General features: G+C 33.5%; 1 protein-coding gene across 1 annotated transcript; it reads left to right on the forward strand.

Moving 5' to 3' along the window:
• Positions 1-299: 299 nt before the first annotated feature.
• LOC132723350 (paraplegin-like) lies at positions 300-17,751 on the forward strand (the record flags this gene model as incomplete). Its single annotated transcript, XM_060708046.1, has 8 exons — positions 300-444; positions 2,315-2,414; positions 8,921-9,044; positions 10,953-11,115; positions 11,770-11,888; positions 13,188-13,326; positions 13,712-13,944; positions 15,397-17,751. Coding segments are annotated over 8 exons (1,197 nt in total), but the record flags the coding sequence as incomplete, so codon positions are not given.
• Between the last annotated feature and the right edge of the window lie 36 nt (positions 17,752-17,787).

Here is a 17,787-nt window from a genome sequence, read left to right on the forward strand (position 1 = left end):
TGAATGTTTTTCTCCCAATTATGGTTGAACCTCAACAGAACTTACACAATATACTTTAGCCATGTTTTACCAATTGCTCAACAAGGTGGATTTATATGTCTGCTGTTGGTATTTGAACACTTTATGCTTTTAATAACTAAATGAAGTAACAGCTTTTACTCTTTTTTTTTTTTTTTTCAATAAAAGTCAAAATAAGATATTAGAAATTATTAATATTTGTTGTCGATATTTTAATTTTGTATCAATTCAGAATGACAAGACTTGGTAATACATGTAGTCTTATATGTTTTGTTTAACAGAAGCTTGGAGCAAGACCACCTACTGGAGCACTTTTATTGGGACCTCCTGGATGTGGTAAAACATTGCTGGCTAAAGCTTTAGCCTCAGAATGTGATGTACCATTTTACTACATGGCTGCCACAGAGTTCATGGATATGTTTGTTGGTAATATTTTATTCTATAATTGAGCCGCGTCATGACAAAACCAACGTAATGGGTTTGCGACCAGCAAGGATCCAGACCAGCCTGCGCATCCGCGCAGTCTGATCAGGATCCATGCTGTTCGCTTACAAACTCTATAACCAGTATAGAAACTGATAGCGAACAGCATGGATCCTGATCAGACTGCGCGGATGCGCAGGCTGGTCTTGATCCATGCTGGTCGCAAACCCATTATGTTGGTTTTGTCGTGACACGGCTCAATTATATTGCTATCACCATGATTATTGGTACATACCTATCAGGAAATAGATATCAATTTTAAGTTCGTTGTAGAAAAATGCAGAGTTTGAGTTTAAATACTTTGGAATAAAGTAATGAAGGCAGGTAGTTCTGATTGATTAATTACAAAGCATTTAAACGATACACCTTGCATTATTATACTTTAAAATCTTCTCTTCAGGGACTTTTAATGCTCAAAGCTAAGATACTTAGCTAGGAGCATCATCTTTTATCTTCAACAAAAGTTGAAAAGTATCATTCCCCCAGGGTAAATATTTGCCAAACCCTTGGGTTCACATATTTTACATAAATCTAGGAAAACACATTAAAATCTTCTCAGAAATTTCTATGTACAGAGCTGAGATTTTTGCCATGTAGTGCAACCTGGTTCACCATAACAAAATTTTGTATAAAGGTCAAAATTGGCCAAACTATAGGGATCAATTTCTTTACATAGACTTTTATGGGGAAAGACAGCTTAATCCTCTTGTATGACACTACATGGCATAGATGTTTTACATCTAACATTTCCTATTCATAGTTTATATGAATATTGGCACTGAAGTTAAAAATTGCCCTGCCTTGGGATCTTATTTGTAACTTTGAGTTGTATAGGAGACTTGATATAAAAATCTCATAATAAACAACACTGCCCAGAGCTTGGATATATGACATGGTGCGGTAATATGTAGCCACCTGCAAAATTGACTCGTCATTTGATCTTTCCTCACACTGCTGTGGGTTTGAGTCAAACCAGCAATTTTGGATTTGTTCTTGTGAGGAAAGTTTCCAGCTAGCTTACAGAGTGTTGGTGGTTCTACTCAGGTGCTCGCTTGCACCTAATATAATGCACAGAGGGCACCTGAGGTCTTCCCCCCACCAGTTAAGTTGGAAAGTGACCATATGACTACAATGTTTGTGTGACTTAAAACCAACCAAACAAACAAACTTTCACATGCTTATGTCTGAGTGGTTAAGGTTGTTGACTTCAAACCACTTGCCCCTCACTGCTGTGGGTTTGAATCCGGATTCTTTTATGTGAGAAAACTATCCAGCTAGCTTACGGAATGTCAGTGGTTCTAGTCAGGTGCATTATTGAAGGCACAAACGGGCATGTGAGGTCTTCCTCCACCAGTAAAGCTGGAATGTTGCCAAATGACCTATACTGTACCAGTGCAACATAAAACCCAATCAAACAAACTTTTACATGCTTATGTGATTAGCTGGTGTCAGTTATAATCAGTTGTTGATTCTACTTCACAATTTCTTCTAAAAGCATCTGACCACTCATATCCCCCACCTTCATCATCCCAATTATATCTTTACAGAGCTTTGACATAGTGCATAAGTAAAAAAATTAATGAACATTCTATTCAAGTTCAGTAAAACAGTGTAAGACAAATGTAGAGCCATGTTCAGTGAAATAGTGCTAGTCAATTGAAGATTTTGAGTTAAGAAAATCAAAGTGAACCAAATGCCAGCATTTCATAGTATTAATGATGGTTATAGTGAGTGCTTTATGTATGTTATTAACTTAATCTTATTTGAACTACAATATTTTATTGTTTTTAATTATTTTATTGAATTATTTTAGGTGCTGGAGCAAGCAAAGTACGGAAATTGTTTCAAAATGCTCGTGAGAATGCTCCTTGTATTATTTACATTGATGAAATAGATGCAATTGGTAGGGTCAGGTCAGTACATGATATTTTAGTAATTATTTAAATACATGTTCTATATCTTAAACCATAGTGGTGGTAATAACAGGTATGTATTACCAGTACAGAGTCATGCAACATTTATAATATCAAATATGGTAAACATTTGCTTAAAGGTACTCCACTGAGGTACGGCCGAATGTCACAAAAAAAAGTAAAATTTCACAAACCGATAATTTTTTGTTACCTGCGTGTTAGGGACATTCAAACAGAATCAGTGATACATTGATATGTGTTCTTTGGATTGGCAAATCGTTTGAAATACACATTTTCTCCAATTTTGTGGGAAAAGCGTTTAAACACCTTTCAGTTGCAAATCTGAATAAAAACAACGGTCACGTGATGATTCTCGGGATGACTAAAAAGCGAAACGGAGATTTTTTTGTGTATCGGCAGCAACGAAAGTGCGAAAGTGGAATATACCAACAATCCATAAATTTAAAAGCAAACTATGGGTTTGTTTGTTAAATTTCTTGTTGTTCACATATGTTCTTGTGAGAAAAATCTTTCAAAAGCAATTTCAATATATTTAAAGCATTACATTGTTGTAATCATGTTTTTTTCTCCATTACAATGATGGATTTAGCTAAACGTACGGAGTTGGAAACTGACATACACAAATTTTACAAATATTCTATGTCAATTTGAGAGCTTTCGTGTAATTCTTAGATATTATGTATTAACTTTATAATGGTTAAAATATCATGATATCTAGGCTAAGAAAATTTACTTTGTCAATCAGTGTAATGGGTCCTATTTCAAAGGTCACTTTGGTTTATCTGACACTCGTTCTGGAAAAAAAACTTCGTAATACCTTTTATACAACGAACATGAACTTGAGTATTGTAAGCATAAAAAATCACACGCACACTCAGAATGTTATTCCACAGATTTCTCTTTAACTCTGATCAAAGCACTGAAAGCACTGGCTAAATAGAGAATGAATCCGGCCTCATTCCTATATAAGACATTTAGGCTTCAACTTAATTAGTTAATATTTCTTATGTATGTCTAGTGCATATAATTTAAATTCTATAAGAAAAAAATCGACCTCCTTTGCTAGATAGATCTGAAATTTAATATTTATCATTTTACATACATACTTGCATATTTATCCGGATTGGATGTAAACTTTGTTGATGAGAAGATTACTACGTTTTGATCTAGACATTCAAAACTGTAGGTAATTGATACCTGTTTCATGCACATGGTGTAATGTTTTTTGTGTAATTTATGTACGTATATTTATTGTGTATACGGAGTTCAGTAATTTACAAATGTGAATAGAATAAAGTAAGAACACAGATGTGAGCTTATTAAGTTTAATTTTAGAACTGGCTAGTGGCGGGAATCGCCTGTCTATAAATAAGAACTGCCCATTCAAGCATTAATTTATGTACGTATATTTATTGTGTATACAAAGTTCAGTAATTTACAAATGTAAATAAAATAAAGTAAAAACACAAATGTAAGCTTATTAAGTTTAATTTTAAAACTGGCTAGTGGCAAAAATCGCCTGTCTATAAATAAAAACTGCCCATTCAAGCATTAATAAAATAGTACTAATAATATAAAGGTCAAGGTAAAATAAACATGCAGGTTAAACTAAAATTTAATATCGTTACACATGGTAAACATCATCAAGAAGGTCGGAAAAGAGTTACAATCTGGCTCTATTAATATTATTATTATTATCATTATTGATATAGCAGATACCCTGATAAATTGCTTTCTTATTGGAAGGCCTCCATTCTAGTGATGGGTCAATTGAGCTGTGCTTTAATGTTACCAATATATTGAAGCTTCCCGGTGGAAAAGAAAAGGAGAGCGTTATAATAATAAAAAAAAGGAAAACTGGAATAAAGACAAACAAGGCGACGGCAAAGTTCACAGGACGCAGCCCCCGACACAGTCAAGCTTCCACAGCATGGGTATTGCTGTGACTAGTGAAATAAACTTAAAACTGATTATATAGTTGTTGTTCTTTAAACCCTAACATTCTTTCAAATTAAACGAAACAAACAAAATCATGATACTTGCAAGACAAATGTGAAGGGCAGGTAAGTAAAGGTAACTTTAAGAATTCAGTAAGATATTATTAACCTCACCTCAAACAACAACCATTACTTAAACTATGTTTTATAATACTTCCAACTCCTAGACGGTATACAAACTTGGGAAACGGCAATGCATATCTTAACAATTGTTTTACTCCTTATAGCCTGTTTATCTTTTTTTTACCACTTGAAAGCCTGAAATTAAATTTTTCATTGATAATTTAGCTGTGGTCCTGTGTTGCTTGGTCGTGTGGGTGTTGCATTCATTGAATGTTACCATTTCTTTTTGTATTTCTGATCAAAGATCAGGAAATACAAAGATAACAGTCAATCTCTGACACAGCGGTTTCACGACAAACCTAACAACAAGCAGTTCTTAAAACAGCTGAAAACTAGCGATTTAAAAGAAAGAAATATTTTCATTTTGTTATAAGAATCCAACAAATTACAACGCATTCAAAGTTTAAAAGTAGCTTTGGGTTATAAAATTGTCAATGAATGCACATTCACAAATTACGCGGATGAATATCATTTTAATCAATGAAAATGCTATTTTAAGCGATGTCGAGAGCGTATTTCACAAATAAATCTGACTGTCGAGTAGTGGAATATATACATGTCGGACTGTTTTGGCGAGAAGATTTTTGTTAAATTATTTACATCAATGTTAAACAACAGGTTTATCTTGAACAAAAAACCTCGAAATTAATAAGGATTACAAACCCAAAATGCAATGAAAAATCTAAATTTAGTATTACTTGATTTTATTCAGGCATTGTTCGTATATCTTCTCTGTGGTGCGAGGGTAACGCGCTCGTTTAGTGTGTCTGGGGTTCAAATCCAATTCAAGGCAATTATTAGTCCCCTACCGGTTTAACCGGAGGGGACTTTAGGTTTACCCTCCGTCCGTCTGTCCGTCTGTCTGTCTGTCCATCTGTCTGTCCGTCTGTCTGTCTGTCTGTCTGTCAGTCTGTCAGTCCGTCAGTCCGTCCGTCCACAAAACTGGATCCCGCGATAACGCAAAAAGTACTGAAAATATTTTTATGAAACTTGATATATGGATAGATGGCAGATGGAGATTATGCACGTCTTTTTTTTTTCTTCCTATGTTGAAAATTCTGGTTGCTATGGCAACAAATAGTCTGAAAATATGGCAAATTTAACACATAAACTGGATCCAGTGATAACTCAAAAAGTACTGAAAATATTTTTATGAAACTTGAAATATGGGTAGATGGCAGTCTGGAGATTATGCACATCTTTTTATTTTCTTCCTATGTTGAAAATTCTGGTTGCTATGGCAACAAATAGCCTGAATTTCAAGATTTCTGATTTAAATTTTTCAGCTTTTTCACTATATGTTCTTTATTTCTTAAGGTGTTTACTTCAAACTTTAAATATAAGTTCCTGGTCATCAACCACATCATATGTGACAAGGTTTATAACTCTAGCACAAAAAAATATTAATATTACCTCCTTGAACTTAGATTTTTTAGGGGAAAAAATGTTGTCTTTTTTAAATAACTTCTTTATTTCCTAATGTATCTACTTCAAACTTCATATATATGTTTCTTATTATCACTCGACATTTTTGAGAAGGTTAAATACTCTAGCAAGACTATTTCCAGAATTATGTCCCCCTTGAACTTAGATTTTTTTCGAGAAACTGGTATTTTCCCTCCAACTTCTTCATTCCTTATAGGATTTACTTTAAAATCCCACATCGTAATAATATGACAAGGTTGTATAAACATAATTTCCTTACTAAGCATGGAAACTTAACACATTACTGTGATATAAACAAACTTATTTTATTATGTTTTGTGGTCGATATTTTCAAATACAGACTTCATCCTCAAATTCATTATAAATGGCAATACACAGGAGTGTATGACAATTAAAGAACTTTTTGAGGGACCGGTAGGGGACTACTGTATTGCCCGCAATACTATCAAATGCTTGTTTTTTATAAAGTTTCTTTGTTAAGGAAATAGCCACGATATGCAGGGATAAAGTGTGGCTGTCATAAAAATGAACATAAATGATTTTTGATGCAACTCTAGTCATGCAAAATTGCATATGTATCAAACTCTGGTACCAAGCAAGAAGAATTATAGTACATAAAAATAAACTTATACAGGAAAATAATACAGTTAAACAGTGCGATTTAGATTGCAAAAATCAGAAAATACCACAGAGCTTACAGCCTTTTGATTTATCTTGTTTTTCGTATGTATGTTCTGGAGATTAGGTGGATTGTTCTCGTAATACTTTAAGATTTATAAGATTGTGTATTAAAAGCTTTTGTAAATTGTTTCGGAAATACTGGATATCGTTTTGAAAATTTATAGAGCTACTGAAGTATTTTAAAACCATGAACGAAAAATTTCACAGTAACAGGAATTAAAATTAATTCCTAAGTATTTCGGTTATAGTGATTATACCGTAATCAAACGTTAAAGGTCTCCTAAGAAATATTCTTTGGAATTAAATACTAAGTGTGAGCAATAGAACATAAACCACCAGATTGCTTCGGCAGGAAAAATTGGTTCACAAAACATAATTTTTCACAGTCATGATCAAATGAACAGACTGTCATTTTATTCCTGTTACCGAAAGATACGAACAGACTGTCATTTTCTTCATGTTACCGAAAAATACACACCAGGAAGATTTCAAGTAGAAGACACGTCACTGACAGAATGTTCTTAATATTTGAATAGAAAAGAATTTGCTAAAGCCAATTTATGAAAGAGAAATCGGGGATGCCACTTATTAAATTATTTGCCCATAAAAGAGGGTTTATTTTACTCGTTTAGATTATTTTCAAAAACAAAAGTCTCAAAAAGCAAAGGTTAGCTGATATTAAAATGTAAACCGCGACATATAAAATTAATTTACCTGTGAAACTGGAGTGAAAATGTGTTAGTTTATCCGGTTTTTTCTTCAGTGCCTTCAGCACTTTGATCTTATATGTAGTACAAGTAAACTATATCGTTTTCACCGAAAAATCATCAAATTCTAAACAAGTTTCTAATAGAATCATAAACATTTATTGTATCATAGTTTGAAGACATTTCTGTTGAAAACGTGTCAGAGTTAAATCAAATTCATATACATGCACAGTGCGTAACTGGAGTGCAGGTAATAGTTCCAAATACTCCAGAGCATGCCCATTGATGTACTCATTCCTTTTTTTTTGGGGGGGGGGGGTGCTTTTTGTGGAATAACAATAGAAATGTCACATTCAGAAGCTGGTTCATGAATATGTTTTTTTCTGGGGTTTCATATTGTTACAATAGGGAACGTGCATTCAATTTTGCCTATGGTATGAATATGATGTAATTGTGTGTGGAACGTGTATGTACGATCCTATCAAGATAGCCTACGAAACGTCACTCATTACATACACAGATGCCCGTTTGTGCCAGAAACAATTTTGCAAAGGGGGCACATGAGTTCTTACTCCACCTGTAAAACTGAAGAGTCGCCAAAATGACCTACACAGTTTTGTGTTACGTAACCCCCACTTCATTCCAAAAACAAACAATCAAATCAAATGAGACATGTCATTAACTGTATTTGATTAAATACGTTATAGATAGCGTTAAATACATTTATTAGTGTGATAACACTGTGCTCGTTATAGTATAAATATCACCGATGCATTATGTTTGCCTTAGAATATTGAAATTGAAACTGAAATGTCAATGAAAATAATTGTACATGTATATTATATCTTTCCGTTTTATCTAGAAAATGTCCGCTTCGCTGGCGTTTGATTTTTCAAGACAACGAAATTATCTTTTATACAGTTTTTCTTTGTTATACTCAAGTTATATAAACATGATAGGTTACAGTGTTAAGAAAAAATCAATAGACTTTTTTACCCCCGTTTACTCTGTTGTTCCAAAAATGTCCGTTGCGTATTTTAGTCATACCCGATGAATTGTGGGTAACTTCTGTAGATGCCTGGGAAAACCAACTTTCATTTTTGCATCAAAAGCTAATGTGAAAATGCATTTTCTAGCATACTTGTTGTTAGAGGGTTGGTTAAAGTGTAAGTTATTGTTATTTTAGTTATAATATTGTGATTTGTGAGGAAATTTGTTTACATTTTTTTTGGACACCAAATTACCTGTCAGACCTCAGTGTAGCCCCTTTAAAGTAATGTTTTATTTGTAATTGTTGCCGAAATCAGAATTTACTTAGTCACACGAGAGTAAGAACTATAATGCTGTATATTTTTGAAGGAATGTCTTTGAAAGCTATAAAAGTACTGCCTCGACATTTCAGGGGGCAGTCAAATCAGTCTAAAAGTACTGCTTTGACATTTCAGGGGGCAGTCAAATCAGTCTAAAAATACTGCTTCGACATTTCAGGGGGCAGTCAAATCAGTCTAAAAATACTGCTTCGACATTTCAGGGGACAGTCAAATCAGTCAGACGAACAATTGTTAAACCAGTTACTGACAGAGTTAGATGGTATGAATGAGAGAAAAGATGTAATTATCCTAGCATCAACAAATAGAGCTGATGTGCTTGACAAGGTAACTTATCTACTATTTGCACACTCTCAATATTTTAGCCTGTATGATCACGTGGTAAAGTTAGCAAAAGAGAATAGTAACTCTTTTTTTTTGCAAAATAATGATAGCATGGAATGTAGCTTAGAAAACAACTAAAGAAAACAAAAGAAATGACTTCCAAAATTGAACTGGTGAAAGGTCCAAAAACCTGTCAACTACAATATTTGGTGCTTAGGAGCTGTATAAAATAAATACCATATTATGTAAACGATGGGTATAGTTTGCTGCTGTTATTTTTATAATCGATTTTGGTCCGCCGGCGTCCGTCCTTAAACTTTTACTTTCAACAACATCTACTCATAAACCACTAAGCCAGTTTCATCCAAACTTTACAGCAATGTTCCTGGGGTAGTCACCTTTGAAAATTGTTCAAAGAATTGAATTCCATGCTGAACTCTGGTTGCCATGGCAACAGAAAGAAAAAACTCCTATTGAAAATCTCAAAGAGGTCCTTTGACTTAAAGATAACAGAAAAACACACAGTTATAGAGATGGTTTCAATGTGATACACAATTCACTAGCATTTGGCACAACTTACTTGGTCTGTTCTCACTGCATTTATTTCTATCATGTCATAGGTTATATTCCAGGCCATGTTTACACAAGACCATTATATCAAATGGTTCTAATAACTTAACCATAACCTGCTGAATTTCATAAATGGACTTGTCCAGCTTCCATTTTTGGAACTGTCCATTATCAATTTAGGCGATATCAAGATGAAATATAATTCTTGCAAATCAGGCTAGATTATGTACTGTTTATACCAGTGCTAGAAAAACCTGTCTTACATCCCCCATGTAAGACAAGTCGCGAGTTTTAAATGTCATTCCCACGTGCCTTTTATGAATGAATTATGTTCTTAGGATGATGTCATTCTGCCATTATGAATGAAGTTGTAAATCCATACACTACTATAAGAAAAAAGTGCTAAATAAAAATATTATTTTCATTATTTCTTTTCGTAATATCATTAATATGAAATACACAAGAAAATGAATAAAACACCGATTGGCTTCCTAGACAGGAATATCTAGCTCTTGGGTAACTGTTTAGTGGAAACATGGCAGAGCTTCGTTACAGTTGTCAACAGTTACCTTTTAGCTAGACATTCTGGTCTGTACTGGAAAGTGATTGGATTGGGTACCATTCAACATGGTTACACTTTACATATTTGAGCTGCGTCACGACAAAACCAACATAGTGGGTTTGCGACCAGCATGGATCCAGACCAGCATGCGCATCCGCGCAGTCTGATCAGGATCCATGCTGTTCGCTATCAGTTTCTCTACTTGTAATAGTGTTTGTAAGCGAACAGTATGGATCCAGATCAGACTGCCTGGACGCGCATTACGATGGTTTTGTCGTGACGCTTACATTTGTGTGTTTGACACATTATATTTATAACCCAGTGCTGACAGTACAAATTGTTGTTAGCTGATATAAATCTTGTTTCTAGGTGACGGTTATATTTTAAATAAGGTCATAAAACTTGGCAAAAGTCTATAATTATAACAAATTATATTTTATATTGTAATTATATATCACAAATACTGCATAATTACTTTATTTGAGGAAAAAAATAATAAATACACAAGGCTTGATAACACAACAGCTAGATGTGTATGTAACTTATATGAACTTGGGATTATCCAATGAAAATCAATGTTACAAACCTGCAGTAAGGTACTATTACCAATATACACTGAAGGGCACTTGAGGTCTCTTCCTCCACCAGTAAAGCTGGAACGTTGCCATATGACCAATACTGTGTCGACGTTAAACCCAAACAGACAAATATACTTTAATTATTGTTTTTAATAAAACGTTAAATGAAACATTTACCATTTCACTTGTATCTTTATACAGGCATTATTACGCCCTGGAAGATTTGATAGACATATAATGATAGACCTTCCCACTCTGCTGGAAAGAACAGAGTTGTTTGAGCTATATTTAAACAAATTAAAATTAAAGAGCCCAGTGTCAACATATGCCAATAAACTTGCCAAACTAACACCTGGTATGAGTGGTAAGTATACATTACTAGATAGCCGTGCCATGACAAAACCAACATAATGGGTTGCGACCAACATGGGTCCACACCAACCTGCGCAGTCTGATCAGGATCCATGCTGTTCACTTATAAAAACCTATAATAAACAGAGAAAACGATAGCGAACAGCATGGATCATGTACAGACTGTGCGGATGAGCAACATGTTGGTTATTTGATTAAGATAGTTATTAATGAAAGTCTTTATAATTTAAAAGGTGTTGAATTTGACCAGTGGTTTATTGGCAGCTGGTGAAAAAAAAGCCTGGAGCAGATGACAGGTAACATATCAGACTTGTAATCTAAGACAGGAGTGATGGCTCTGTGGAGGGAAAAAAAACATTTTTTTTCTTTGAGCAATAAAGGGTACACTCATTGCTTAGTACTGCTGGTTTGTTCAAAGAACAGATTGGAGTTTGCCAATTTGTTTATAGTATCCTTCACAACTGAATTGAAATAAATTCTGTATTAACTATGTTTGGAAAATTGGGAGATCCACAGGGTGCAATGAAAAACATATATAGGTGAAAAACCACATACTTTAATCAAGTCTGCTTATGAATGAAGGTGAAAATTATAATATTTTGTTTGAAAAGTGTATGTTGAAAATCTGTTATTGTTATATTTGTAGGAGCTGATATTTCTAATATATGTAATGAGGCAGCTATACATGCAGCAAGAGTTGGTAATACTGAAGTGTCTGCTTCTGATTTCGAATTTGCAATAGAAAGAATTATTGCTGGTGAGTTATAAACAGGTGGTCTGACATATTGACATTCTGCAATTTTTAGAGCATTTATTTTTTACTGTATGCCGTATAATGAAAAAAAAAACAAGGAATTTCACAATGCATGAAAAAAAAAAGTGGTTACTAGTATATCAGATTATTAAATCACAATGTAACAAGAGAGATCAGATGTTGTAAACTAATAAAAATATAAGATAAAAAATTATTTGCAATTTTATATACTGGTTGGGGACCACTAAAACCGGACAACCACTAAACCCGGACGGCCCCGAAAATGCTTAATTTAGTAATTTCTTTGTTCAGTGGTTGTCAGTCACTTTTTTATCAACAGTAAATGCATGTTTCTTCTAAAATTAAGTAAATAAATTTATTTTAACCTCAGTAAATGGTAATATTTTAATGTCTATTTGAAGAATGTTGACGTTGAGATTTGGGGGTCAAGAAAGCAATGCCTGACCTCATATACCAGCTATAATCATTTGCAGAGTAAACAATAGAATATCCAAAACTTGAGCATTTGTTGCTGAAATAGTGTTTATCATGTGAAAAATCAAAACACTCAAGCTTTTATCTGAATTAAATCATGTCATGTACATATCTGTCCGGACACATGGTACTGTAGTGTAGACAATTTAGGTAATTTTGATAACCTCCTTGTCGAGCCTTAGATATAAATGTCTATACACTCAGAAATAAACAAACTAGTTTGTAAGTTAGGAGAAGAACCTAGCTGAACTGTGTCAAATTTGTTGGTCTCTAGGTTAAAAATTATGAAATCTGTACGGAAAAATATTTAAAAAGTGTCCGGTTGATGGTCCCCGACCAGTAACATTTTTTATGTGAGTTTTATATTCTGTTATAAAAACAAATATATTTTATGTTGTTCTTTTTTTTTCCTTTTTTAAAATCAACATATTTTTAAAAAAAAGGGGTATAGTGTGGCATATATGATTAAAAAATTATACTTGAAAAAGGTTTGCTTGGCCCAAAGGGATTAAAAACCCTTTTGGGAAAAAGCTTTTTTTTCCCGGGGAAAGTTTAAAATTTTTCCCCACTCTTTTGCTTATTTTGGGGTGGGGTTCCGGGGATTAAGAGTTTTTCAATTATTTTTATACCCCCAACCACAAAAAAACTAAAATAAATTTGTATTAACTGAACAACTTTCTTTTCTCCAAGGGGCCCCAAATTACAAATATTTTAAAAACATATGAGACAAGAAATAATGCTTACACGGGGCAGGTCATGCTGTATTTGGCGGGCTCCTGACAAACAGACGCTCTGTAAAGGGTTAAAATTCCAAGGAAACTAAATTCTGGGGGTTCGCCCAATATTTTCCAAAAGAGAACCAGCTTTATTCTAATGAACAATTATTTGAGATGATGTGTATGGCTTTAGGTGGGAGAGTTGCTGAATCTGTGATATTTAATAGTATCACAAATGGTTAGTGATTCCATGCTGTAAATATATATCTGATTTTCTACATTAAAGTAATGCCTTGTTCCAGAGGTGTAAAACATTATTTGCTGATAGTATATACAGTATTTTATCTATAAATGAAAACACTTTATGTATAATACATGGTATGTTTAAATGTTGAACTCTGCTTTAACAGGTGCTAAGGGGTGTGGACGGTAACTTACACTTTCTAGTACCATCCATGAAGAGAGTCAATCAAACAAAGCCTGCAATATTTTCAATTTTGTCATTTTTGGCGTTCTTTAGGAATTCTGTATTATTTTCTGTATTCTAAGAATGTGTTTTGTGACAGTTGAATAATATTTAAAATTAAAAATGAAAGTTTGATTTTCAATGGCTGTTATTTTAGGTGCTCAGGATGACTTGACTAGAGTAACAAAGATAGCTTATGCTCAGATAAAAACATATGGAATGAGTAAAACTGTAGGATTACTATCGTTTCCGCTGGATGATGACATGGGAATACGACCTTTCAGCAAAAAATATCAGAATATGATTGACATAGAAGCACAGCAGCTGGTCGGACAGGCGTACAGACGGACAGAGAAAATAATACAGGAAAACGTTGATAAACTACATAAAGTACATACTTATTGTTGTTTTATTTATTTCATTATTATTTATTTTACGTATACATGTATATTTATATATATAATCCCAACATGCTTCACACTATTCCCGTATCAAATAGATAGGGCAATCAAGTGCATTATTACAAGAGATAGGCAATCAAGTGCATTATTACAAGATATAATGTATGCAAAGCATAAAAAAGGAATGCTAAAGCATCATATGATGCCAATAAACCAAATAACGTCTGGAAAATTGCTTCTACTTTCCATGTAGTTCATTATATTTTTAGCTCACCTGTCACAAAGTAACATGGTGAGCTTTTGTGATCGCTTTATGTCCAGAGTACGGCCGTAAACTTTTACTTTAAAACGACATCTCATAAACCGCTAAGCCAATTTCATCCTTCACAGGAATGTTCCTTTGGTAGTCAACTTTAATAATTGTTCAAAGAAATTAATTCCAAGCAGAACTCTGGTTGCCATGGCACCGAAAGAAAAAACTTAAAATATCTTCTTTTAGAAAACCGAAAGAGCTAGAGCTTAAATATTTGGCATGAAACATCATCTAGTCAGTGTCTACAAAGTTTGATCAAATAAATGCCCTGGGGTCAAAATTGGCCCCGCCAGGGGGGTCATTACTATTCCTAATTTGTATATAGTAAAAACTTAAAAAATCTTCTTTTAAAAACCCCAAAGAGATAGAGCAAAGATATTTAGCATGAAACATCTTCTAATGGTTGTCTACCAAGTTTGTTCAAATAAGGGCCCTTGGGTAAAAAATTTGCCCCGCCCGTGGCTCATTGATTTTCCTTATATGTGTATAGTAAAAACTTAAAAAATCTTATAAAAACCCCAAGTGCTAGAGTTTAGATACTAAGCATGAAATGTCTTCCAGTGAGTGTCTCCCAAGTTTGTTCAAATAAAAGCCCCTGGTTAAAAATTGGCCTTGGCCCAAGGGCCTATATACAGGTGAGCAATTTCAGGGCCATCATGGCCCTCTTGTTTAACATGAACATTTCATTGTCATGAATTGAAGATTTTCTGAAAGGAAACACAACATTGTGTGGAATGAAACTGTTAAAATGAATCAATATAAAAAAAAATGAAATGTGTAGAAAACTGTTAACGGTTAAGATTAAATTATAAATTATGTTTAAGATTAAATTATGAATTATATATGATGGAAGACCACCAGTTATAACATTTTCACATGTCACATGACTGCACCATTTTGTGAAAATTATACATTTGCTCTACACTTAGTGGCTTATATTCCTATCTTAAATTGAACAAACAAATATCCTCTATCTGTAGGACATTTTACAGTTCACATCGTGATGATGAATCACAATGTAACCTTTAAATTACTTTTATGTTCATATATCCATCACAGTATCAGGAATACCTGTATCTGTAGAAAGAGTGAAAAAATAAGATATTTAATTGTTGTTTTTGTTTTCAGGTGGCTAATCTGTTGTTAGAAAAGGAGACAATAAGTGCATCTCAGATAGAAGAACTCATTGGTCCACCCCCATTTGGGAAGAAAAACATGATAGATCCGGAAACATTATATGATGATGAAGTTGCTGAATCTTTGTCTCCCTCAAAGCCAAAAGATACAACAAAATCTGTTTGAAAATCATGTATATATATATAAGAACATCTCATTGTTTTTCCTGAACATGGCATGGTATGATTTTGTAGAAAGGAAACGGTGTTGCGAGTAGTTGTTACAGTATAAAGGAGTAGGATCAGTGTTACAGAAAATCATCCCACTCTGAAAAACCAGTTCAAACAGTCTAGTTGCGGTTCTTTTATATACGACAGATACGATAATTTTAACATCATAACACAGTTATTAACTGTGACAATATTCGTATTTCAGTATTAACTCTGGTCATTATATTTTGTTTTCCAATGTTGCTCTATTCTTACGTAACTCACCTGTTAATATTAATGCAGGAGTTTCATGATTAAATATCATTCGACTGCTCACTACAATTAAGTTGTGTTCTTAAATCTAAGTTTTTATCATAGTTTTGTTGTAACATACTGTGTGAAAGCCTAACAGTATGGAGATAGTACTTTAGGTTTTATTGTCATTCTTAGACAGTTACACAAATTTGCATTCTTATTGTTTTGCTGTGTCACTCTGCATATATAATCTACTGAGTGACTTACCATGGCTTCCATTAATGGAAGTTTTGGAGTCATTTTCTCCTGTTTTTTTGCTTGTGACTTCCAATATACAATGCTTTTCCTTCTTTACCAACGTAATGTGACTTCCAATGTCAGACATCTTGCAGTCTCCGACTTCCAAATTTTGTATTTTAAAAGCCCTGACTTATACATTCTTATACTACCATTCGTGATAAGATATAGATCTGTGTAATAGCTAAGATATTATGAGGTTTGTATGGTTTAAGTGTAAAATATTGTCCAACTGACTTTGTAAGTCATGATCCTGCAGATCTGAAGCAGAGAGAAAAAAGGTTAGATATAAATAAGGTTCATTGTTTGCTAATGTTCTATTGTTCTGCATAGAATTTTAAAATTACAGTGGAGATGTACAACTTGTAATTACTTCAAAGCTGCACGCCTCCAGATAAGCCCAAATATTTCAAGAAAATCAATATCGAAAAATGCTTCAAACTTTTTACAAAGGTAAAGACATTCAAGATCCAAGTTATATTTTTTATGTTATGTGCGGTTTAACACCGATTTTGCAGTATTTTATCACCATATTTCTACTGCGTTACTCACACAGTAAGGGCTGTTTTTGCATATGTTGACCACTTTTTGATAATTTTTAGCTCACCTGTCACAAAGTGACAGGGTGAGCTTTGCAATTGCCTTTCGTCCGGCATCCGTCCGTCCGTAAACTTTTACTTTAAATGACATCTCCTCATAAACCACTAAGCCAATTTCATCCAAACTTCACAGGAATGTTCCTTTGGTGGTCACCTTTAAAAATTGTTCAAAGAATTTAATTCCATGCAGAACTCTGGTTGCCATGGCAACCGAAAAAAAAAAAACTTAAAATATCTTCTTTTAAAAAACCATGAGAGCTAGAGCTTAGATATTTGGCATGAAACATCTTCTAGTGAGTGTCTACCAAGTTTGTTCAAATAAAAGCCCTGGGGTTTAAACTGGCCCTGCTCCGGGGGCCTATATACAGGTGAGCGACTTCAGGGCCATCATGGCCCTCTTGTCTTGGATTGTAAGTGCTAATTGCAATATGTAAATTACTTTATTTGTTCACCTTGCATTATTTGACTTTTAAATACATTTCCAAAATGTTTCATGAAAATTAACATGAATCTGAAGGCGTGCTGCTTTAAATGGACACACAAGGTTGAAGGACAGCAACATCAAATTACTTCAGGGTATTCAACCTCTGAAAAATCTGATAAAATGCTGACACTATGAAACAAGTTTACAGCCATTCTGTTGGTGGTTCTACTATAACAATGTACACTGTCTCATCAGCAGTAAAGTTGTGCATAAAATATCACAAATAATTATGTGAATATTGAAAAACACTATAAGTTTGTTGAGGACATCTTAAGAAGGATTTTTAGAAAGCCTTAGATACAGAATTATGCATGTATTATAATTAATGAGAGGATAGTTTTTTTTTTTTTTTTTGTAATTTGAGAAATGTTATGTTGCTATATATGAAATAAAAATATTTTTTCATGAATTATTATTCAAAAATTGCATTTTTGTCATTATAGTATCTTGGTCTATAATATATGACATAAGATAAACCATTTGTTGTAAAATATTGTTAATATGAATAAACGTCAGAAATGTTCGATATGTTTGTGTTATTCTGATAGTAAAACTGTAG

Source organism: Ruditapes philippinarum, unplaced genomic scaffold (assembly GCF_026571515.1).
Source record: "Ruditapes philippinarum isolate M1 unplaced genomic scaffold, ASM2657151v2 ctg7873_1_1_1_1, whole genome shotgun sequence".
In the NCBI taxonomy this organism is placed as follows: domain Eukaryota; kingdom Metazoa; phylum Mollusca; class Bivalvia; order Venerida; family Veneridae; genus Ruditapes; species Ruditapes philippinarum.